The sequence below is a fragment of the Argiope bruennichi genome, chromosome 7 (genome assembly GCF_947563725.1).
Source record: "Argiope bruennichi chromosome 7, qqArgBrue1.1, whole genome shotgun sequence".
Taxonomy (NCBI): domain Eukaryota; kingdom Metazoa; phylum Arthropoda; class Arachnida; order Araneae; family Araneidae; genus Argiope; species Argiope bruennichi.
In genome coordinates this window covers 55,445,206-55,472,604 of record NC_079157.1, presented here as the reverse complement: position 1 = coordinate 55,472,604, position 27,399 = coordinate 55,445,206, and the positions used below count along the sequence as shown (strand labels likewise).

At 29.0% G+C, this 27,399-nt stretch overlaps 1 protein-coding gene across 1 annotated transcript in view; it reads left to right on the top strand.

The window, feature by feature from the left end:
- The window catches only part of LOC129975906 (single-minded homolog 2-like), a 162,232-nt gene that overhangs the window by 36,738 nt on the left and 98,095 nt on the right, over positions 1–27,399 (top strand). Inside the window, exons 2-3 of the mRNA XM_056089189.1 lie at positions 4,258–4,329; positions 5,656–5,856. Of these exons, the coding sequence (XP_055945164.1) occupies positions 5,682–5,856 (175 nt within the window). The 5' untranslated portion in view covers positions 4,258–4,329; positions 5,656–5,681. The remainder of the gene's footprint in view (positions 1–4,257; positions 4,330–5,655; positions 5,857–27,399) is intronic.

Here is a 27,399-nt window from a genome sequence, read left to right as displayed (position 1 = left end):
CAGCTTAAAAATTTTTATAGAAAAGGATGGTAATTTTTTAGTTTCTCACAATAAACAAGGTTTCAGATTTGTTTCCAAAATATTTTTAAACAGTCGATATTTTCTTAAAGAGAACGCAAAAACTCCTTTGATGGCACAATATTATTTGATAAAGAGTCAAATTTATTTTAACATAAATTCTAAGCTCTAAAAATGAGTTTTTTTTTTTTAAGTTGTTTTATGATTTACTTTCCTGCGTGGATTTTTTTTTCTTTTCTTTCTCTATCTCTCTTTTTTCCTTTCCTGACAACGAGTCAAGAACAAACGAGTTAACTGGAATAGGTGTGAAGAGGTAGAGCCGAAACTCCTCGAGAATGTTTCCGGATCATAAACAAACTCTAACAATTCGTTCTGCGTCTCCTTTTCTCTACAAAGAAACAGAGAGAGCTGAGAGTTTCGAGAAATCATAAATACCGTCCATTCTGGCGCAGAGGACATTTTCCTTCTTAATAATTCTGAATCACGCTATAAACAAAGCCGGGAAACACTGAGAGCGATAAAGCAGGAGGCAAATGCTACAGAGAAGAGTTGAGCGGCAGATGTGCTGCTGCTGCAGTACAGATGGTGGCGTGAAATGAAGTGCCGCCTTTGACTTCACGAGCAATTGACTTTGACACCGGTAGGTGCTCGCGGTAAATCTAACTTTCCCATTTGTCATCCGAGAAAAGAACCCAAGTCGCCAGAGAAGGGAGAGAGAAGCGAAAAGAAAGAGAGAAAAAGAATTTTTACCCCCCTTTAAGCGTTTTTGCCCCAAGGGATTGGGTCCTAACGAGACAAGGAATATTACGGTTCTGTCAAGAACATAAATACCGTGTTTCTGAGAATGAAGAATGGTGTTTGGGTGAAGTGCTTTATAAATCTTAATATTTTTGGAGAGAATATGCGATGAGTTAATGTTCGGTCCAACTGTTTTAAAGTTTGATTAATAAATGTTTCTACTCGTATGTGCTAAGTGAACACTCTGTTGTTGAAACAGATGAAACTATAAAATTCATATAAATTATAAAGATTTTGGAAAAAATATTATAATTTGCAAAAATTAATAAATAAAAAAAGTTTTTGCTTAAAATTTTTTTAAATGTTGTGAACATATTTTAAGAAATATAAATTTATCTTTTTTAAAATTGGGAAAAGTATTTGCTAACTAATTTTAAAAAATTCTTCAAACTTTAATATTAAAATTTATATATGAATGAATTACTTATAAATGATTTATGAATTTTGGCTTGAAATTTTTTCAGATAGTTGTCCGATATTCATAGAAACAATTTTTTTTTAAATATAATAATCTTTTAAATGTAAAATAGAATTGATCAATTATTATTAAGATAAAGAATCCTCATACAAATCAATACTAATAAAAAGAATTTGATTTCGGGATATAGTCTATTAAAATTCAAGTTAAAAAGTATTATAAAAAAGGCTTCTATATCCTAAACTGAATCATAAAACAACATTAACTTGTTCTTACAAAATTGTGTATCTACTTTAACTTAAAAATAATATTTAGTCCTAATAGATTATATATATATATATATATATATATATATATATATATATATATATATATATATATATATATATATATATATATATATATATATATATATATATATATATATATATATATATTCAATTATATTCAATATATATTTCCTTTTTATTTGAAAATTGCTGAGAAAAAAATAAAAGGTTCTTTAGCTTCTATATTAAATGTTTGAATCAATTATTCTTATATATGGTTGTCTTGTTTGTATAACAGACAAATGTCAAAAATAGTTTTAAAAAAAGTACCTAAATTTAAAAAAAAAAAAAAAGAAAGAAAGAATTTTACTCTAAATTAGAGTGTAGATTTAGTGATTCTGATTGCTGAATAAGAGAAATTTCCATGTCTATACAGAATCTATTCTGATAAGAGAATCATCTAAAGATTAAATCTATCTTTGAAGTTTTATTTTATTATTATTAAAACATTCAGAACCCGCGTCCTGGCATAGGGAGGGGTAGCGGCATCTTCCCCATGATTTGGGCGTCCCGATTCGGGCATGGTTGTTCTTCATCTGTTCTATCTGTAAGATGTGTGAATGTGCCCCCCTGCAAAAAGAGTCTGTGCAACCGAATGCGATGCGTGAGTAGCTAAATCGTACTCTTAATCCTAGTTGGCGCTACAAAAACGAGAGATACTCCCTATCTGCTTAAAATCGCTGACTTCGAATCAGCGGGCTTGTCCATGGCAAGTGCCATCAGAAACAACAAGAAAATATTCAGAAAGCAGTAACATCCTTTTTTAAATGTAACATTATTTAAATTGTGCTTCTTAATCCTACAATTCATTTTTTAATTGTATGCAATCAAAATGATTTGAACAGATGAGAAAAATATTGGAAACATACGTCAAATTATTTAACAAATCAATATTGATTGTGACATCACATCAACTGTCATTCAGCAATGCAAACTATTAAATATTTATGAACATGTGCAATTTACCTTATTAATTTTTTAGCAGTTGTAAACAGCGAAGTTAATTTTTATCATAAATGAGGTTTCAGCATCATGATATGTCATTGAATTCTCGTAAGCTTATTTTCTACATCTGTTGAACTAACAATTCTTATCAAATTTTTTATTTATTTGTTTATTTTATTTTCGAGAGCAGAATTCCACGACGTAAAAATTAAGACATCTTTTTATATGATTAATATATAAATAATAGAATATAAATAGATTGAATGATTATAACGTTCTGGCGTTAATTTAATTATTATTAGAATGGCATTATTTTTAAGAAATTTTCCCAAATTTATTGAGCTTGGTCAAGGTATTATAAAAATTAAACAGGTTATCAGAAACAGCAACTTTGATTATGTAATATGTAAATTTTAAATTTGTGTGTTTACATTAAAAAAAAAAACAGCTAAAATTCTAATTGGTTTATATGTGCACTTTGAAGCAGGTTTCCAAATCTCCGCTGTCATAATATTCATGCCATGTTTATGTGGATAATCTTGTTTATGCGATAGTGCTTTACACGGCGATTATATGTCACTTAAATTGCACGGGAGGGAAAGAAAAGAAGGTGTGACACCCTCCCAAATGGCATGCCACTGCACAGCTGGGACTTCCGTTATTTATGATTCACTTTTCACGGGACATTTTCTTTGCCAGTTAGTTGCCTCCCCCCCCCCCCCCTGTTTTACACTCTTGTTTTTTACGAACTGCTAATTATCTGCGTTTCCTTTTTCTTGACTTCCATCGGAACATAAGTTTGAACACAGAAAGTGGGTGATGTTGGGTCCACGAATGATGACATAGGATATTTTCCCGGGATTCGTCATATAATGTCTTAAACGAACTTTCAACCTTGTCACCTAGTTAACATGCAAGAAGGGAAGAAAAAATCACGAGAAAAAAAATGGTAAAGGTCAAAACACACACATATATATATATATATATATATATATATATATATATATATAATAACTAGAACTGAACTTTTCAGTGCAGGCGCAAAATTCTGCTTATCCTAGTTGGAAACAAGTTCCTTTGAAGTTTTGAGGTCGCAGTGTCATGTCTTAACAGCAAAGTTGTCACGCAAAATAATTTTTTATCCGCCTTTGTCCTACCCACTTAGAAAATTTATCGACCACTAGGCACTTTTATCTTTCATCCACTAGGCACTAGCATCTTTCGCTTGAACATGTGAAAACTAAAGTTTGTTTTGCTTAGAAGCAAGTGAAGTAATTTTAAAAATAGCAGCCAAATATAAACGTATTAATAATAAACACTTGCAACAGAATGAATTGATGCACTCTTTAAAAGTCTATAAAAATAAAATTATTAAAGTAAATCTTTCAAGAAATGCCTATGAATATTATAAAATTATGAGTTAGATATTATGAATATAATAAAATGAGAATTATGAATATAATAAAATTAAAATTTTTCAATTGTATAATAAATAGAAATTACATATGATTTAATGTATAAACGGAAAGAATTTAAATACGCTAGTTTACAATCTTAAAACGCTTACTAAACGAAATATCAACATTCTATCTATAATATTCCCAGCTTCATAGTGAACTTCGAAACAAGTTTGAAAGACGCCTATGCTTCATTTTTAAGATATTTTTTTTCGTATTTCAAATTGTTAGAAACTGATAATTTTCAGTATTATTTTGTCTCCAACAATAAATCATTATTTTTTTGTTGTAGGGCAATGCAAAAGAAAATGTCAAAATCTCGTCAAAAAGAACATCCAGGGTAGAGAGGAGTCTGCTTTCCTCTGTAAGTATACTTTTAATGGATGAAAAATAGGTTTATAAAAATGGTAATAAGTTTATTTCCAACTTAAATATAGTTATAGTATAAATTGTTTATAATGATTTGCTTCGCCTTTATTTATACTCTTTGGCATTTTACTTCATTAAAATTAACAAAGAGAGGCATAATCTGAATAAATTTAAATTTTAAATTAGAAAATGAATTTATTAACAGAATACAGCTTGATCACTATATTTTTCGAATAATAAAAACTGTGTGATTTTAATTTTTATTTTAAAATTAATTTTAAAAGAAATTATCCTTCAACAAGAGATTCATTAATATCAAGAATTTAATAAAAGTTATAAATATGTATTTTTTTAAACCAAAGAATGAAATTCATATATAATTGGTTTCCGTCTGCATTGTTAGAAAAAAAAATAAATGGCAAAAATGAGAATGTTTACTTTTAAGCATGTCTTTTGAACTTTTTTTAATGAATTTGTAGTTAGATGATTCATAACTTTTCTATTTAAGTATTTTTTCCTTTTTTATTAAATTTTATATTTCATAGCCCTTTTAAATCGCTAAGATCTCCCATGTTTCCAAAAAGTATCTTTACAATTCAAACAATTATTTTTTTTAAAAAAAAATGCACTCAAAGAGAACCATCTACGGTCTTTTGCATTAGACACAAAAAGCCCAAAATAAACTCCTCTTTTCTATTTCCCATTTTTCAATGGGCAAAAGGAATAGTATGGCGTAAATTAAACATAAATTTAAATTACTGGCTGTAGGTAAGAATAGTTAGAAGATTTGAAGAGACCAACAAAACATGTTGGAAACGGAGGAAAGGCACTGAAAACGGGAAGGTAAAACCAAACAACTTCCACTCCACTCTTAAAACATTTAACCAATGTTTGGCATATTTCTTTGTGTACATCATTAGTAATAGGAGTATGAAAGTTAAGATTTGGCTTTGACAAAATGCCATCTGCTGTTATAAATTTGTTATACCTTTCGTAAATTCCCGGCATTAAAGATTTCGTTGCATTCTGTTCGAAATTTAATTCGAAATTGCCTTATAAGTTCGAATTGGTTAAGATTCTTAACAACTTCAATAAATTCTTTCTAAGAAACCAAATTCAAATGAAAATTACAATATAAGTTACCAGATGCCATGCAATGCTCATGTTATTTTTTTAAACTTTAATCTTAGAATTCTGGAATAAAAAAATCGTACCTATATAACTATTTTAATGATTTCTTTAAGGCATAAAGATACTTTTCAAACATCTTGTGCATCATTGTTATGACTTTTAAAGCTCAGAAATTACTTTTCTCTTTCAGGCCACAGAAGGTCGTGAGGGAAGGCGATGAAGGAAAAGTCCAAGAACGCTGCCCGATCGAGGCGTGAGAAGGAGAACGCTGAATTTCTGGAGCTGGCCAAGTTGCTGCCCCTCCCCTCCGCTATCACTAGCCAGCTGGACAAGGCCTCCATCATCCGACTCACCACCTCCTACCTCAGGATGAGGGAAGTCTTCCCGAAAGGTCAGCCCTTCTCCTGCCTTCTTATTGCACTGATTGATCTGTCTCTGTCTCTGCTCTCTGGCTCCATTCTCGCAGGAAACAGCACGCTTAGATTCATTCAATAAGTCTTAGCTACTTAAACTTAAACGAGCAACTTAAAACAGCTTATCTAAAGTGTTTTGAATATGATGCATCACTATTCATTGAACGTGATCCAAAGTTATCTTTAATTAGGCTGCATGTAAATCTGTCAGCAATTTCCAACAGTATAATTATCAGCTTGTTTTTTTACTACTGTAGGAGGGTTAGTTTCTTATTTGACTTCTAAACATTCTATTTTAATTGGAATCTATTCATGATCGCAATAAGCGAACAAAGTCGATTCAATCTTCGAATCAATTAAGCACCTTGCGGAAAGAAAATTTATGTGAAATCACAGACACTATACAGTTTATGTAACCACGCTTATCGTGTAATAGTGACATCAAATGAATTCCTAAGGGGAATTCATTCGATTTCATATCTTTTTCTGTCTTTTGAAAGATATTCCTTCTGAATGACAGTAAAAAGGGCACAGTTTTGTCAAAGATCTAACTTCGCATTTCCAAAACTATTGCTCACCTTTCCATTGTGCAAAAGTTCTGGAATATAATGAATAAATAATCAAGAAGTAAAATTACGTTGGAATATACGCTTAAGGCAAGTAAACAGTAAATTTATTTAAGTTCAATCTTTAATTCTATAATTATAAGAAAATTAAATTATTTTAATAATTTTAATGTCATTTCAGCATTGACTCAACAAGTTAAAAATTGAGTTAAAGCAAATTCATTTTAAACAAGCTTATGATCAAATGCTAACCATAAAGAAGAATGTATTTTCAAGACTACTTTTAAAAGAAAAAGAATCTGCAAATGAGAAGATAAGAGTAAAATTTTAATTTTATATGTAATGATGGAAACTAGAAGTCATTTTTTTTTTCAAATTCACCTTGGATTATCGCTTAAGATAAAAAGGATTATGCCTTATTTTATTTATCAGTATTTTTGAATTATTAATATTACTGCATAAACAGAATTTTGAAAGTAGAACGGCTTTCACTGGATTTTGCAAGTAAAATTGTAACAAAGAAAGCATTTCCGTTTTGTCGTACGCCAGTACATTATTCTGAAAAGTATCTGAACTGTGTTTTTATATCTAGGAATTTTGACTTTAAATTAATAAACAACTTCGAATCTTCCCATTTCTTGGCAAAAAAAAAAAAAAAAAAAAAACACTTTAGTTATCGAAGAAAATTCTAATATGACTTTTTCTGATCCGTTTTAAAAGATTCCAACATTTCCACCTATTTCATTTTGAATAACTTCGAAAAGCAAGGTCTCGTGTTCAAAGTTAATCATTCCTGTTTTCAAACTGCGGATTATGGTGTGAACAGCTTGAAGAATTATTCCAGAAAAAGATAATTAATCTAATAAATAATTAATCAATTTTTATATTTCGTAAAACTGCTGTTTAAAAGCTATTGCTATTTACCACGGCCTTATACATGTTCTTAAAGAGATTCAACAGATTTTGAGAGCGAGAGGGAGAAAAAATTTTTTACAGATCCTTAGAAAAAGACGTTTTTGAAAGCTTTCGTAATATATATATATATATATATATATATATATATATATATATATATATATATATATATATATATATATATATATATATATATATATATATATATATATATATATATATATATATATATATATATATATATATATATATATATATATATATATATATATATATATATATATATATATATATATATATATATATATATATATATATATATATATATATATATATATATATATTCTGTCAGAATTTTTGAGGTATTTTTGGTACATTTTCTTTTATTCACTTATTTTTAATTTTGTTTTTATATCTAATTTCACTATCGGTAAAAATGTCAAAAGGGACTTTTCGTTATCTTTAAGATGACGATAATACAATGGCGAAAAAGTAATTTTAGAGAGACAGTCTATCTCCAGTGAGGTATAATCGGGTTGACTGCGTGGGAATTATGTTTTCATATAAAATAGATATGTATATAGTTTTTATAATCATTTTTATAACGTTGAAACGTGCTTCTCTACCCTTAAAACGACAGCTAATCGAAAAACGGAAAGTATAAGATGATATATGCTGATAAAAAGTAATAAAAAGAAGCAATTTTACTTCGTATACCCTGAATGTATTTGAAATCATACATTCGGACAGGCTGAAAAAACTTTTTCTACCGCGTGCTACGGCCTCCTCTGATGTTGCGGAAGAGGTAACGGAAAAAAAAGCAAATCCTTGCCATTCAATCCCTCTCTTCACCCATTTAAAAAGCCACCTCTCCAAGTGTATACCAACGGGACAATGCTCACTCCCCGCGCAAGAACAACTATTAGTGCCCCCCTGCTAGCAAGATCACGTGCTCCCAAGTGGGATGCGGGCTCCCTACTGAAAAGAGAGATCGAGGAGGTCATCCCTATTAGATCGACCATCATATGTTCGAGTGGATCCCCATATGCAGCTTCTCAGCGGGACGCTTCTGCCTCCGTCATCGAAAAGCTACTGGAGGATAGGTTGTGGGAATATACCAACGATGGGTGAATTAAGCGGAATAAGAATGGACTATTTTTTTAAAAAATTATTTTGTTTCCTCATTTTTTTTTACTTCCTTTTTTTTTTCTTTGTCATTCTTTCGAGTATTTGGGCAGCTTACAATTCTCCCACTTATTAAGTGCAGTTGGGGTACAATTTGTGATAAAGAACAGTTTCGCTCGAGGAGTTGAACTGAAGGGATACGTCCTGATTAACCAAATCGCTGAGATTATGGTCGGGATGGGCCGTCGTGGTGAAGTCCTGCACGCGCTTGATCCTTCAAACCTTTCGCTTGACGGAGACTGAAGGCTTTTTTTGCTTCAGAGTATTTTAATTTAATTACTTTGTCTAATTGTGCTGCCTGTCTAGACCTGTTTTTTTTAAAATTTTCTTATTGCAATTCGTCTTTAATATTAACAAAATTGCATGAAAATGAAGTGAATAAAATGACAATGCTATAATTTTCAATCTCATTGATACAAATTATGTAAAACTTGCACTTTTCGAAGAGTTCGCACATATTTTAATTTTAGATTCTTTCGAATGCTTATGACTTATTTTTCAAATTAAAATAACTAGTTATAGTTATTAATCATACTGGAAATATTAAAATTGTCTGCCATTTCCTATCCAAATATATAGGGTGCCTCAAAAACCTTGACCGCGGCTTCTATTCCTTAGATACTGATCACAGACATATACTATAAATCACAAAGTTGCGTAAAAAAAGGTGCAAAATTTTATGAAATCGATAAAAATTTTCAGGGATTTAAACTTTAAAAAAAATACAAAATTTAAATTTTCATACGGACCTCGTACAAAAAAATTCACACTGAGTAAAATGTGCCCCATCCTTTAATAAGGTCATGTACAAAATTTCAGAATTTTATCATGAAAACTCTCAAAGATATGTTAAAACAAATTACAAATTAAAATGCAAGTGTTTACAGCTTCAGTGCAAATGACGTGAAGCAGGAATGCATCATAAGGAAATAAAATATAAATTTAAAATTTTATATCATGAATTACAGAATATAACTTAAAAATAGCACAGTCAATGAACTTGTAAAAAAATTTATGCAATCTTTTCCTTTAAGTTATGTAATATTTCCTTCAAGTTATTATTTCTACAAATTTTTAATACTTTTGAACCAATAAATAGCAAAATTATTATTTATTTATTCAATATTACTTTCTTTGTTAATTTGTGTACGATCCCTAAAACACGATCATCCGACATGATTTTTCTTTGCGAACTCATATCCAGTCATCGAAAAGTGGTTTAAGTCAGCATTTATGTAATTTCATACATTTGAGACTGTTTGTGATAAATTGCTCAAATTTTGTACATGACCTTATTAGAGGATGGGACACATTTTAGTCATTGGGAATTTTTTCTACGGGGTCAGAATAAAAATTTAAATTTTGTATTTTTTGAAGTTTAATCCTCTGAAAATTTTAATCGATTTTATAACATTTTGTACCTTTTTTTATGCAACTTTGTAATTTACAATATATGTCTATAATCAATATTTAAGGAATAAAAGCCGCGATCAAGGTTTTTGAGACACCCTGTATGGCAGTTAGTATCGAGATTACCTGTTGAGCAACTAGAAGAATTTTGTTGATTTTTAATGGTGAAAAAGTAGAACTATATTAAGAGGAAGACGAAAACAATAAGCTGATTTTATATATAAGATAATTTTATAAGTGAAAACATTTAGTAAATTTTTACAATAATTAAATGTAAAATTTCTTTCCCCAAGAATGTCAGATTATGAGAAAGTGAAATAATGAAATTTTGAAGTTATATTGACGAAATTATTCGCTAAAATTCTAAATTCTTTTTTTTTCTGGTTGTTTTACCTTAAAAAATTGTTTATAAATATAAAAAAAGAAAAAAGAAAACGAAAACAATGCAACGGATTCTATCTTTTGACAAAATAATAATAATAATAATAATAATTATGAAAAAATTCTGCACAATTCCGAACTGAAATATTCATTAGGAAAAAATTAGACACTTTTGAATTATACTTTATATGATGCTTTAATTAAAGCATATATAAGGTGATGAAGTCCTCTGAAACATTTTAATTCAATAGTGTTTTGATATAATATATGATGGTTTCCTTATTAAAAGAATGAAATCTATTGGTTGATAATATTTTTTTAAAAAAAAGTTATTTTCTTATTTTACAAGTATAAGCGGCGAGGTTTAGTAGCTACAAATCAAACTAGAACTCATCGAAGTATGTCAAAAATTCAGTAAAAATACTGGATAGAGAAATTCATAATTATTGTTTTTCATATACTCATTCCTTGAGTGCATCACAACTTTTTATGGGTTAGCTATCTACAAGAGCCTCAGAATTTATTGTTTACAGATTACATTAATTCTAAAGTAGAATGCAAACCATGCCGAAGAAACATAATTCTTAAAAAAATGCATAGAACATGCATATTTATGGTCAAGACGATGAACAATAAAGGTTGTGTTAAATGCATCTTGCATTTCATGTGCATTTCTCTTTCGATTCAGTAGCTTACATCAATGTTATATTCATACATTTCTATAAATTCAAGTCTGGTATGTTCGAACTTCAACAATGGAAATATCAGGTATCTTCATTTGCTCCGTTTCGAAGCGTGAGAAATTTGCTATTACAGGATCTCATTGTAAACCAACACAGTCTATAGCAAAACCCACCAACTGAGAAAGTAGCTTATTTTCGAATGGTTCAAAGTCGGCTGGTGGTTACAGGGAACAAAAAATAATTGCAATAATCCGAACAATATAGTCACAGAGTCAGCGGCCCGCATTCATTGGCGCGTAGAGTTAATTTAAAGTCGGGGTTGGTATTAGGACGCGTGTCGGTCCGGCAGGTTGTCTTGGCGGGGTGTCCCTGTTCAGCCCTTCCGATGAAAGACAGACACCGCCGGGGCATAAGGCTGGTGATTCTGCCTGACCTTCCTGCTGCAACAAAGACAGTGGGGGTGGAGAATGAAGGGAAGGCAAACCCCCATCTGAAGGGTGGGAAAGAATAATAGACGGTCACGTGGGAAGGTAGAGATGCCCGTATATAATTGGATGTTCGAAAGATGAGGGGCAAATTGGCTTCGTTGTCTTGTTCGAACGCCCCCGCCGTTGCCACCCGCCCTCGAAGAAGCCAAACGATTTTCTCTGCCGCTTTTTTTTCCCCTTCTATTCCTTTGCACCCTCTCTTTCACTTTTTATTCTTTAGTTTGGAAGGCCTTGCCTTTTGTAGTTTTCTTTTTCTTTATTTATTATGCTCTCGCACTGACAGACCCATTTTTTTCCTTTTTTATTTATTTTTTTGAAGTCCTCGAAATCTTTTGCTGTATTCTTCTTCGAGACTTTTCCACTTTTTCCATTTTTTATCCCATTTTATCTCAGTAGTTGTCAAAAGGATTTTATGTGGATCCTTCTGTTTCTTTTCATTTTTTCAGCTTCTTCTTCTTTTTTTTATTGTCTGCAGATTTTCCAATAAAAGGTATTTATTTTTTTATACTAATAGCATGATTATAAATTGGGAGGATAGGTGATATGTTTAATTTAAAGCATGGAAATAAAAGTATAATATCCACTTTGATAATTTTTTTACTCACATTTTTTTTCCTTATTAAAATTACACATTTATAATAAATTGCTCCTAATTAAGCCAAACATATATGACGAAATTATTTTTTAGAGCATTGATTCTTTTAACTTCATTAAAAATCAGCAAATAGAGGAATATTTTGAATGCGTTTCAAAAAAAGATATGTTAACACTATAGTTAGTATAACACTATATATATATATATATATATATATATATATGCTACTTTCCTATTAAATTGCTCAGTTGAAGATTTGAAAGCTGCTATTGAAAATTGATTAATGCTTAAATGTTTTCACAGATTTGAATATTTCTAGCAGCTTTTCCATTCTCAAATTCACTTATTTTTTTCAATAAAATTGTCCGGTTCGATAGTGTAGTTAAGAAACGGAGGTACCCTAAACACCATTATTTAATAACAACATTGCTTAACAAATTTCATTTATGTAAGTTGTTGCGTTATTGTGTTATAACGTTTGCATACATGAGATCACATCTCGAATTTCTCCGATTCAAATTATTGTGTTTAAATGCTTATGAATGTAAAGACTTAAATACAGTAAATTATTTAACAGATTTCGTTTAAAATTTGATAAGAAGCTACATTTTAGATGATTGCTCAGTTTACCAAATTTTATCGATGTAGTTCATTATGTTTTGTGGTTATCAAGTTCATTTTTACTCGAACAATCAGATAGATAGACCATATGAATGGATTTCGTTTAAAATTCGATCGGAATTTATCAATCTAATATTAAATCAACAAATCAAGTTTCATCCATCTAGCTCAAAGCGTTCTTGAGTTATTGCGTTCAAAGGCAAACAGACAGACATAATTCCAAAATTGTACCTTTTCAGACTCAGGGAGATTTGAAACTGGAGACTTCAAAATATTGAGTTCGAATCTTTTGGTGATCAAAATACTTTATAAACGAGAAAGTAAAAATGTGCAAATAGAAAGAGAAAAATATAAAGTTTTAGCTAAACTTGCTAGAAAAAATACATTTTTATTACAAACTAGTTGATATATCAGCCGTTATTCGGATTTTTAACATAATATTAAAGTTGAAGGGGAAAAAAAAAAAAAAAAAACCGTAGGAAAGAATTTGGTATCACTGGAAAAGAAAAACTTAGAATTTTAAGATGATATAAAAACGATTCTAATCAAATAATTTAAACTGAAGTTACTACAGAAAAATTTTAATTAATTTTTAATTAACTTAATATTTAATTTACTTTTATTGCAATTGTTTTTCCGTTTCGGAGAGGTCTAAACATAGAAATTCGTACAAATTGAATTTTTTTTGACGATTAGAATATTTTCTCTTTGCATATTTCATATACAAAGAAATAAAAATTCAAAGGTCAATAAAAAAAAAATTGAATTACCGAAGAATTCGAATTATTGAAATTCTACTATATAAATATTTATATATAATTCTTTTAAATATTTAATTTGGAGTAAAGTCTGTTTTCTGTTGTGGTGTATTATCAAACTGTTAAATCCATACCCGAAACAAATCGATTATTTGGAATCTTTTTTTGTTCATTCTTCATGACGGCTCTGAATATCTCTGGGCGAAACGGGATTCCTCTTTAATTCACCTCTTTTGATCTCCTCCTCCTCTTTCTAACACTCTTTTGGCGTGTGACACAGAAGCGAACAACCTCTTTCGAAAACCCTTTCACATAAAATAAAATCGAATACTTCAGTTTCCTTTCAGTCAGCGTTTATCCGAAGAGCTGCAGAAGGGATTGATTGCGAAAATGGCGCGAATTCTTCTGAGGAAAGGCCCGAGTGCAGAATCAGCCCTCGGGGGGCTCGGAGAAGCGTTTTAAGAGCCCCGAAAGGTGCGGACGAAAAGAGAAGGTGTAAGAATGTCAAAGAGGCTTATTGTGTTTCCACATTTAAATTTAAAAGATCGGAATGGTTTGGAATGGTTTATGGATAATTTTGGAATCAGGGGGACCATGAAAATGTTGAAGAGCTTTTGTTTTTTATCGATTCGTACAAGACAAGTCTAATCACACCATAAAGTAAGTAAGTTATGAGAAAGCTGAGACGTTTATTTTATTTTTAAGAGGGACTACTGATGGGTTTAGAAAAGAGTACTTCTTGATTAAGTATTGATGTTTTGTTAAGAATTCACTAAAATATTTTTTAATTATAATTAATAATAATGATTCCAATTTATAATAACAGTTTTCATTGAAACTGTAACTGTTGTATTTTAAATTAATTAGTGATTTTGAAAGTGAGAAGAAACCACCATTTTATCTATACCAATTATAAAGGATAATGCACATGTGTGTGTGTGTGTGTGTGTGTGTGTGTGTGTGTGTGTGAGTGTGTGTGTGTGTGTGTGTGTGTGTGTGTGTGTGTGTGCGTGCGTGTTGACACTCTGCAGGTGCAGGGTCGTTTGACCTAGACTTGCTAAAGACGACAAACATACGCCTTGAAGGGGGCGAATGTACACTTCAGAGCGAATTTTGTTTCAAATTTTGATTAGAATTTTAATTAACTTAAAATAAAGCTAAATCTTGGTATTAAGGGTTATAATAATTCTCAAAAATATTATAGTACAAAATTAATTCGCATCTTGTTTCAAAATTTGAAAAATTGTCTTTTTAGTGATGCCAATTTAATAATTGTGAAATTTTTTTTATGAATTTTCAAATTTTAAATTTTTTTTACTTAATTTTTAATAATGTATTTGTTGCTCTAAATTTCAAACATTTTCATTGTTTCATCAAAGTTTTATCGCATTATTTTCTTCTATTGGTGAAAATTTAGGATGGAGAATTCTGTTTAATATCTGTGTAGCTTGCAAGCCAAATAAAAAAAAAATTACAATACCACGACAATTAGAAGATAGATAAACCGGACATTTACACTTTTAATAATGCTATGTTATCAAGGGACTGATTTATATTAGGAAGTATAAATATAATAAACAGATATATGTAAGACTATTAAAATAACACGACTTTAATGTATATGACAATTTGATTGTTCAAAATAGTTTATTAGCAGGATTTTGATCATGGAATGAAGATATATCGAGGAAATTTAACTGAAATTAAATAGAACCAAAATTGTCTTTGAACCAACTGGTCAACCGGCTAATATTAAATAATTTTGGTATTTTTGTTGCTGCAGTTGTATACTTTTTATAGTCTTTTTTCCGATGTTAGATAATTTTATTAAATTAAATTTTAGAATAATGAAGTTTTTAATTTTTATTTTACTATTTTGTACAAATGAAAGATATCTATGAAGGAAAGCTCATTTTTCAAAATTCTTAAAAGATCTGTGATTTTATAGTGACTAACGCTTATGACGAACTCCATCATTTCCATTGTCAAATTCTCAGTATATCTTTAAGTTAGTCTGTTTTAAATGTAGACAAGGAATCTATAAAGTATTCTAATGTTTTTCAAAATATTTTCTTTTTCACTTATTTGATAAAAGAAGATCGAAAAGGTATTAGAAAGTTTTCATTTCTTTCCGGATGTATTAAGGTTCTTATCTTGAACATCTAATTCTTCCATGTTTTTTTACTTTCTAATTCTTCCACTTTATTCTTCTTTGTTTATTCTTCAAATTGACTAATAACTAATAACTACTCTCTACAAGAGAAAGTGTTTTCTTAAGATGGTTTCTTTGAATATTTTTTCCCCCTTTTACTTAGACATAAGATTTCTGTATGGTGCTTCTTTGTCGGCATGGATTCTAAGCCTTTTTTCGAGTAACGAGTGTAAATTTTGGTTCAACCAAAAAACTAACACAATATTCTTTCTCTTTTTGTGAATCTTTGAGATAATAAATATTTTGAAAAATGAAAAACTTTTATGTCAAATTGTTAAAAATAAATTTCTGAGGAGAAAAAAAAGTATTATATTCACCCAGTACATTAATCCTTTTTATGAAACTTTAATAAAGTAAGCATACAAATTTATAACCCCTTTAAATTACAAACGAGTGTTACTGTTAGCCTATATATTACTTTGAATAACGAATACAATTTTATTTTAACGCGCCGAACTTTTTTCTTTGATTCGGTATAAAATTCTATCTTGTAAAATAGCTTCAATTTTTTTAATAGCAATATAATGTAATGAACATAAAATTCTGGAAATAAAACCACTATCTAACCTATAGAATTTTTGTGTTTCCTTTTGTTATGCACACAATAGACACGTTCATTCCATAATTTGATATAGATTTACAGCAATTTTTTACAAAGGATATATACCAAATTTCATTGATATGTTTCATTAAAAAGACAGTTCGAGAGAATCCCAAATATTTCTTTTTTTTTCATTCAGGATACAAACTAAAAGAGATGTACACCCAACAGTCTAAAGGAGAAAATCACCGATTATGTTCATATCATAATCTTAATCAATATCGTCCTGAAAAATGGCGAACTGAATAACAATGAATGAATGCCGAGAAAGTTATTTAATTGAATTTTGATGCAACTTCTATGTAAAACAGTTCCCTTTTAAAAAGATTTTAGAAAAATGTTTTTTTTTTAAATTTATTTTTATTTTTATTACTTTTGGCTTTTATCTCAGACGAAATGCCAAAGACCGCAAATAAAGCTGAGCATTTAAGCAAACATTATTATGAAGCGAATTATGAAAAGAAATGATGTGGTGGAAATTGTTTATTATATACCCTCTTTATTGAGATTTGTTGATGAAATTATGAAGGAAATGCTCTTCTAGGCAATTGCTGTCTTAATTTTTCAATGACATGCTTCTACATTGCATTTCATTAAGTTTCGAAATTATAAATCCAACTTTGCGTCAATATTTTGCGCAATTTTCTACAAATAGTGTTGAGAAATGCATGTTGATTGAATTATTCCGAAAAATATAAAAAAAAAAAACAAGAGGGAAATAGAAACACTTGAACACAGTTATGCAATGAGGAAACGTTTTGCTCTTTGAGTTTGCAAAATATTACAAAAATTGCAACTGTTGGCTTTTTTTGGAAGCCATACATTACAGTAAAAAAAAACTGGCAAAAAAAAAAAAAACTTTTTCGATTTAAAAGTTTTAATAGTAATCAATAGTTGACTTTTAGATTCAGAAAAACAAATGAAATTGCATTGTTCTACTACAACATTTGAAGGTGGCTCAAAATGCCTAACTATTAAAAAATTTAAAAAAAAATTTGTACTTTTTTAAACTGTTTTTTTGAAAAATATATCTGCTTGAAAATAATGGAGTGAATAATAATAAAGTCTTATTAGGTAAAATGTAAACTTTTCAACTCAAAATACTATAAAGAATAAAAAATAGTTTTTAAACGCATTCATTTTTTTTATTTTCTCTTTTTACAAATTCATAATGCTTTGCTAAGATATGTTACAATAATACTATTAAAATAAAATTTAATAAAGTAAATGATCTATTGTATCGCATATAATTCAAACGAATTTTTTTTAAAATAATGAGCACTAAAGAAAAGTAAACCATTTAAATTCATCATTATTTAGAAAATCCAATGCATGCTTACCTCTTACGGATATTACAATGTATCATTCCATCTGAAGACAACAGTTTACTAATTAATGCGCATTTATACTCTTTTATTGATGCCTACTTGCAATATTGACTGATCTGCTAAACTTAGCTAAGATTTCTCTTATTCTTCATTTTAATTACGAGTTTTCCTTCATTTTCTCTTGTTCTTCAGGACTATTATCACTCCTCAGAATAGTTGTTTTTTGACTTGGGGAACATTTTCAAATTTATGAAAATTTATAATATTTGTGGCACTTCAAGATATGCTATTATTTTCAAATTTTTACCTTTTTATTATTTATTTTAACTTTTTACTGCATCAATTTTTGCTTTTGTCTTTTTTACATAAAAGAAATAATTTTTCCGTACCTTTAAAAAGTTATACTGTTAAAAGAAGAAAAAGAAGAAAAAAATATTAGTTCCACCATACTCTACATTCTTGGTTATATTTAGTGGAATTGAATTCGAAATCCTCAAAATGACTGACTCCTGATCGCAAAATTATATCCACCTGATAAAGTCCATGATTCATCTATAAACTCTATAAAGCTCAGCTATTTTATTTTTTCAATTTTTGTTATATAAAGTGGAATGATTTCTTTGATCAAATTAGCTTTTTAATCTGAAGAGTTTGTCTAATTTTATTACATAGAATAGAAAATTAATTTAAAAACTTCAATAGTAATATACAATTAGGAGGTAAATTACGGGATTAAGAGAAAAAGCAAGGTTGCTCAACAAAATTACCGAATTATATTTTCAAAGAAACTTCTGTGATCATAGCTTCATATTCCACCTTCCTTCTATTAATGAGTTGTTAAGTATTCATTAATAATTTAATTGGTTTTTTTGAGAAACAATTCAATAATATTCTTTTTTGGAAGATAAATAAGAATGCGCCGGATTCTGCTCGATATATTAACTCGATATATTCTGATCTCGATATATTAACTTGTCTCTGCTTTTTAATTTCCCTAACTTGTATATTACTCATTCTTATCTTGAACACTTTATACAAAAGATCTTATCCATAACTTTTTGACATAAGATGTTCTTCCAAAAATAAAGTAAGAGATTTTTAAGATTATGCTAATTTATTCTAGAGACCTTCTTTACTTCTCACAAATCTTCTATTGAAAAATATTTACTGTTCTCCTTTATTTTCGACATTGCAGTCAATCACCCCTCCAGCAGCTATCAGTTACAGTACCAAAACATTTGCATGATTGTGCGATTAAGTGTCACATTTAGCTTTTCGAGAACATTTTTATCAAGCTGTATATAAAAAATTAGTGCTTGACAGTTTATGTGAAATTCAATAATGTTTTTTCCTTAATTATATTTGATGTTTACAATTATAGAAACTCTCTTGTAAAATAAATATGTTCATAAAAATTTAAAAGTGGTTGGTAAGCTAAAATACATCATTGATGATAAAGAGTATTTAATTAAAGTGATATATATGTATGCAAAAAGAAAAAAAAGCTATTTCACATGCGTATATTTGTATTTCATAAAGTCTCTAAATATTGATACTTTCTTACAAAATTCAGGATTTACAAACAAGGGTGGTGACAAGAGGAATTATTCTCTTGGGTGAAGACAGAAGATGAATTATTCTCTTGTTGTTGTCCATTTGCTACTCCTATTATTGCGATAAATTAAAAGTTTCATCAGTAAATATCTTAGCCGTTTCAGAAGGAAGGTGTATAGAGTAAAATATTAAAGATTCTGATAACTTAAATTTTATTTTAACATCATTCTGTTGTAAGCATTAGAAATAATCGAGTTTCTTTCGTATTCGATGATCTGACGGACAACAGTTAAGTTTGCAGAACATTGGACATCTAATTCTGTTTTCATCAATTTAGTCCGTAATTTGTGCTACATTTGTCAGAATAACAAACATGTCACAAGCGAATCAGATGTCACGTTTTACGGATAGTTTGATCGATCGACTAAGAAATCAGCAAAACAGATAAAAATTTGTATGGATGGTACTTTTGTGACCAGTATGATCTTTTAATACTGGAATTATTTGGAGAAATGAGAGTATCAGTATTATATAACACTGGGGTTCTAAAATAATGCAGCAAATGCATGGGGCCTTTCGATTTGATTTCCCCTATTCAAATTTTACTGAACACTTAAAAAGAAGAAGCGACACTTTATTTATTCAATCATTTCTTTTTGCAGCAATAAATTGTGAAGATTTTTTTAAATTTATTATATTTCACGACACTTCATTGTTGTATTCTACACTTCAATGGTTACTTTCTAAATATCGATCTTTTTTTTTTTCTTTCTTACGAAACTCAGGATTTACAAACGGGGTAGCAACATTAGGCAGCACCTGCCACTATTCTTTTTCGTTAGCGAGGGTCGCGGTGGGCTAGTGGTAATGTCTCGACAACGGAGCCAGACGGTTTCAGGTTCGAGACCCTGTTCCAACGGCGCGCCGTCCTGTAAGCGGTTTGGTTCACGTTTGGGTGGGGCCAAACGTTCTCCCGTCGGTGTGGCTTGGAAGCTTGGGATACAGGGTGTCAGCTCAGGTGTCATACTCGTTATCTGACTGCGGTTCAAGATTACGAAGTCAGTTTCAAAATGACCTTAGTGTTACTTTAAAATGGCACGTAAATGCAACTAAACGAAACTGTAAAAATTTACCATATCGGTTTCCTAAGAAGAGTTTCTTTGTAATAATCAAATTATACGAATTTAACATAAACCGTTGGTGTCAATAAAATGTGTAAATGAAAATGAAATTATTTAATTATAAAATGCATTTTCATATGTAAGTATGATATAGAAGGCTATTAAACATAGTTAAAGATTTTATGAAATAATTTATTGAATAAGTTCACATCAAAATTATTCAGATATTACATTCAATACTATAAGTATAAAATCGAAATATGGCTCATTTTTTCTTCTGGTAATTATTCTTCAACATGAAAATTATATTATTACAAATACTTTTTCTAACGGCGTATGGATAAATGTTAAAATGATGATTAATTATAATGTTTATAAAATACTCATATCAATCCTGACGGAAAAAAAAATGTTTAAAAGTTAACAAAAAAAAAAAAAAAAAAAAAAATCTGTTTCTGAAAATATTGAAACTCTTAATAGCTTTAATAGAAATTCTTGGAAAATAAATCTCAATATTAAAAAAAATAAATTTAAAAAAACGAGTTTGAATTCAAGTATATATTTTTTTTTAGAATACATTCATTCCAGACAAATAATTCCATAAATTCGAATATTTCAGTTAAAAATTTTACTAAACAATTTTTTCTAACCATTTTTTTATATAAAATGCCAATACAAGAACCAAGCCATAAAACTTAAATTATTTCTCTAAAAAAGAAATACATAAACTTTTTAAAAGAATTTTTTTCAAAGATATGTTTAAAAAGTATCTAGGGTATCAAGTGGACAAGAAGTCAATAATTCCCTTCGCTGTCGGAGAGTTCTAACTTCCCGCTTTTTAGCTAAAGCCAATGGTAAAAAATAAATAAATAGCCTACAGTGTTTAAAACAGGTTCGAATTTTCCAGGTACACTTGGTCACTTTATCACTGAGTTTGGTGTCCTTTATTTGAAGGTAAATTGCAATCGATAACATTCAATATATTCCTTGTTGTGACAATTATTTTATTTTGTGATAAAATTTAAATAATAACATGAAAATATGTTTTTAATGTCAGTGCGATATCTTCAATTTAAGATTATATTGTTGATTCTTCATTTTCTATTATTCCCCGCCATTGTGTCGTTCATTTCTTATTCCCCATCATTATACACATAGTAAATGACCATTTATTGAATTAATTATTAAATAGTTAATTACTTTGATTTAAATATTTAATTAATTATTACTGATTATTTTGTAGCTAAATCAGAGATATTACTTGTTTTCTCTCAGATATTTTGTCTCTTCCAAAGGAAAATTTCTATTTCTGCCTATGTTTACAGGTAATCTTTATAAGAAAAGTTTACTTATGCAGGAAACAAAACAGTAATAATGGAAATTACATTGCAGACCACTCATAATACCAGTAATGTAAATGGTTTAACCTATATGATGAAATTAATCTGCTATACATAATACACCGTGGAATGTAACTACAATTGCTTTCAATCCTCCGAGTAATAATACCCTACATTTCGAGTCCAAGTCTGATGCATTCCATCTTAAAAGCATACTTAACGTAGGGGCACGTAAATTTGCATTCGAAGAAAACACAGTTCCCATTAGCATTTGGTTAGATCCATAATGCATTTGTCCCAACGTGTGCTCGCTTGCTCTAGAAAATAGGACTGGTGTAGATAGATTTGCTCTGTGGAACGCAAATCGAATATTGTAGCTGCGAAGTGTGATATCGGAGATTGTTCTGTGTTCGTCGGCGATTATGGAGTGTCCCTGGGGAGAGGAAGGTGAGGTATGCAAACAGTGTATCCCTCCAGGTAGCGAGGCAGGAAGGGCGTGGCCAATCGAACACTCTCCATCACCGATTGGTTATGGTACTCCGCCCCTTCGCTTCCGCTCGTCACTTCCTGTTCCCAACACCTCCAGGCGTACGAAGAGATGGAGCAGCTCTTAGCTCAGATGAGGAATAGGTGAAATATCAAGTTTAGTTGATATGGGAATAGAATCAAACTAAATGGGATGGATTTTTTGCGAAGGAAAAATTGGCGAATATGAAGAGAAAGCAGAAACATAATTAAATAAAACATTAACCAATGTCAAAAAATGTAAGAGAAATGTGATTAAATCACTGATGCTGGATTTCTGCTAATTGCAAGGTTCTTATTCGTCAAAATATTGCTCCTTTTTGATGCCATATAGTCATATGAAAGCTTGAGTTTATAATTTTAAAACTTAAGCTGAGAACTGGATTTTGTGTTTTTTAGAATTGCTCAAATATGCTCGTCTTTCTTTTATTGTCTTAACGATACACTTATGGTTTCAAACGATAAAACCGGGAAAAAAGTATTAGAAGAAAATGTTTACTATTCACTTCTTTTTCAAAATCTTCCTGCATTTAAATTAGTCTGTAGTATTAAAATACGTTAACCACATTTGAGGATGCAAACACGAATAACATATTTATAATAAGCATAAAGAATATTTTATATTAAAACCTCTTAAAAAATTTTTCACATTTTCAGATACATGTAAATTTTATGTAATTTTAAAATGAAGTATTTTATGTAATTATTTTAAAGCTTATTGTTTCCAATGATTCCATATCTTAAAACTCTAATCTGCATATGGGAGTTTTAAAGAGGATACGTTTCACTATTCTTTAAAAAATTCAAGTTCTTTGAAGTAAAACTTTAAAAAATTGCTTTCCGATATGAAGTCCTTGAAGTCTGCCATTAGACGGTACGCACATTGGGTCAAGGGACAGTTTGCTCATAGTTTAGGAACTTTAATGAAGAGTAAGATAAAGAGCAAAATGAGACTATATTCTCTTAGAAAACATCAGATATTGTTTGAAATTATTTTCCTCAAATAATTTATAGAATATGTTAAAATAAAGCTTTCTATACATATGCAGAGAAAAATAAAATATGTTGGTGGAAAAAATTGTAATTTTCTTAAAAAAATTGATGTTGTTTGTTATTGAGGGCTCCAGCGAAAGCTTAGCTGGCATTTAAAAAAAATTACCCGTGACCAGGATAGACAATGAAATCTTAGACTGATGTTCTTTATATATTTGATAAAAATTCAGCAATAAAGACTAGATGTTCGAAATTAGCTAAAACTTGACTCTTGTAAATGGAATGCATAGACTCAGTTGTTATCAGGAAACATATCATACTTCACTGCAGTAGTTGAGTTTCAAAGGGAAAACACTTTCTACAGAAGCATGTCAAAGTAACACAACTCAAAATATTTCGAATTTCGTTATCAGAATACAAACATTTGAAAAAATAATCAAGATGTTTTGAAAATATCTTTGATACTTTTACATATTTTCACCTCCATTCCACCAAACGTTTATAAATTATTGAATAGTGAAAATATTTCATAATTTCCGAAAAACTGTAATTTTTAAAAAAAAATTGACCTTCAAATTGCAATAATTTTGTCGTTTGCTGTTATGAAAGTGGCTGCGCATTAAGGATAAATCAATGCAAGGTATCAAAGTATTTTCCTTTGAAGCACAAATATTTGAAATTAATCAAAACTGTATTAGTACATTAATCATTCAGCTTTTTCCGATCAAAACTTTTACACAGCCAGGATTCATGATCCTGTCGCATTTAATGTGGGCTGGGATTTATATCAGTGTTTAGTGGAAACAGGTCTTGAGATGATGATGATCTGTTCTGAAAAATGAGTTTGCTTCTGGGAACTGGAGAATGAGTGCAATTTTTTTTTTTTTTTTTTGGATCTAACATCCCTTCGAAATTATAATGTATGTCTGTTTGATTTGATTTGTTCGATCAGTGCCCAGTTTTGAATCTACATCAGTGCAATTTTTAGCCTCTGTCAGATAATGAGAGCAATATCCGAATCGGCATTCCAATTTGTTAATTTTCACGTCACACCAACGTGAGGATGTTCAACTCTCCAAAGATATATTTAATGTATGCTAGGTCCACATATACCAGGAATTTTTGATGGATCGAGGTTCAATTAATTTTGTTTTAAATCAGAGTCCTCCACTGAACACTAACAAATCTTGGTACGGTAATATAATCTTGAAATAGCATTTACAAAAAACAGGTAATAATTTTGTAAAAATCTCCGAAGTACATCTTTTAAAACTCACTAATTCATTGTTCATTGAATTTTTAACATAATAATGCTTATAGTCTCATATAGTATTCCTAAATTGTATGATTGTTGTGATTTATATGATTAAAATCGTTCAAAACGCTCTATAGGGTAGTCCGTGGGACCTAGCGCTATAAAATTGCTGGCTCTCAATAAGAGGTTTTTTTAGAATTCTTATTTTTTTTAGAATTCTAATTCATTTTTCATTGAATTTTTAACATAATAATGCTTATAGTCTCATATAGTATTCCTAAATTGTATGATTGTTGTGATTTATATGATTAAAATCGTTCAAAACGCTCTATAGGGTAGTCCGTAGGACCTAGCGCTATAAAATTGCTGGCTCTCAATAAGAGGTTTTTTTAGAATTCTTAATAATTTTTTTAACTAAAAATTGATTGAAATATTAAATTTTTCATAAAAACTTCCAAAGAAGTTTGTTGCGCGAAAATATTTTTGTACTATTTTAAAAGTAAATTAATTTTTTTTAAAAATTATACAATATTTATTTCTATTCAATCTTTTTTCTAATTATAAAAAAAATATTTTTAATATTAATGAAATATTTTTAATTTCAACAAATTTTTTTAATATTAATGAAATATTTTTGATTTCAACAAATTTTTTTATTAAAATATTTTTAGTATATTTTGCTATAATATTTTTTATTGTTTGAATAAATCCTTTTAAATTCAAGTGCGTTGCAACGTTATTAAATTAATTCTTTGATGTGCGTGATTACTGCCCTATAATTAAGAATGGACGATGAGCATAAATTAGAAATAAATAAATCAATCATTTAACGCAACTCTATCATGTGATGTTTTGGACAAGACGTTTGAATCGATTTTAAATATTTTTGTCTTGTGTATCAGAAATAATCTTCTAGTGAATGCACAAAATTTGTTTTTTCTTTTTGTTCTTCGATATTTTTTCCATAATAGGAGAAAACTATATAGGAAATGGTACGGATTGGTGGTAACGATATTTATAATAATACAATTTATTTCTTCAAAGATATATATGGACATGGGTAAATTTGACAACATTGTAAATGAGATGTTCTGTCAATTACTCTGCTGGTGACGAACTGAATGATAAAAAAATATTTGGCAGTATTAATGTATAAATACGAAGTATTATAATTGTATAAATCATTTAAAAATAACGTAATTTGTATTAAATCTATTAAAAAGGAAATTATATCACTAAACTTATTTCAAGAAGCTGGGGAAAAAAAAAAATGATGTCCTCCCAAGTGTTTTCATATTCAATTTAAACTGAATGCATCTCTAAACTTATCTCGCTTCCTTCAATTTACATCATTCATAAAATTCTAGTCTTCTTTTTTTTTAAGAACAGTCGCTTTAAAAATATGCGAACCGGTTTTTAGCGCTCAGTGAAGGACCAACGCTAATACTTGCTCCGATGAAAAGTCGTAAAAATAGCAATAAAATGTTGCCAAAGTAAGGGGGAAAATTAAAAATGCAAATTAATAAAGATAATAATAAAAATCGTCTGAAAAAGAAGAGGCACTCTTTCTAGCGAGCGAATCTTTTCTTTTCAGTATTCCAAGCTCTATTCACTTCCCTCTGTCTCATTCATTATTTTTCTTTCTTTGCTTTTTATTCGTTTACTGCTGCTTGAAACTGTCTTTCTTAGCGAAATCTGCTAATGATATAAATTTGGCATGGGAAAAAAAGGCTAGAAGGGAAATAAAAAAAATATAAGAAGAAAAAAAGGAAAAGAAAAAGCGATGCTGACGTAAGAAATTATTGGAAGGAAAGCGGAGAAATGATTAAAAAAAAGAATTAAATGGCTTTCCGCGTTGACATGGAAATATATGGAATTTGAAGGATAAAATTGATAAACAGAAAGATAATTTAGTACAAAAAAAAAGTGAACTAAAAAGTTATTCTCTTAAGCACGATTATAACTTCAATTAATGAACACGGACACATATAAATCTGTTTTTTTAGGGGGGGGGGTAATTTTTTAAGATTTATTATTTTTTTAAAAAAAGTTTTGATAAATTATTTGCATGAGCAATCTTTAATTTAAATACTTTTCGTTTGATAGGGAACTAAATGATGAAACGCATATTTCATGATAAAATATTCATTTAAATAACCATTAGTTGTTTTAAATATCCATTAGTTTAAAATTTCATCAATAGCATTTTTTATAATTTTCAATGCTATAGCAGATTTTAGATTTACTTTCTTAAAGGATTTGATATATCCAAAAATTCACTTAAATAAACAAACAAAAAAATGATGATCCCTTTTTACTACAATGAAATTTTTTTACAATAAAAAATGAATTATTTGCATTAAAATAAAAGCGATAATTCGATACAATAAATTTCGTTTCTGATTAAATAGTTTATTTAATAAAAACTGATATTCATTATTGATTTATAATTGAACATTAGTTACTCCTCGTGCTATATAAATGAACAGCACTATACTTCAGAACCAAATATACTAAACAATTTAAAACAAAATGTAACATGATTCCTTAACAAAAACAAAAACAAACAACAGCAACAGCAAAAACAACAACCTTAGTTTTTTAACAAAATTTTAAGGTATTGAATGCTAAAAGGCAAAATAATTAAAGAAATTTATAAAAATAAGCAAAATAGAATTAAATATATATGCATACAAATAAATACTTGCCTGAATGAGAACGCATACATTATAACTTACATGTTAATTTGTATAAAAACTTACCTACTTACAAACCTTTATAATATATATATATATATATATATATATATATATATATATATATATATATATATATATATATATATATATATATATATATATATATATATATATATATATATATATATATATATATATATAAGCTATATAAAAAAATCACTTCATAGGAATTAGAGGAAAGGAAAGTAATTAAATAAAAAAAGGATTGTAAAAAAATAAAAATAAGTGGTG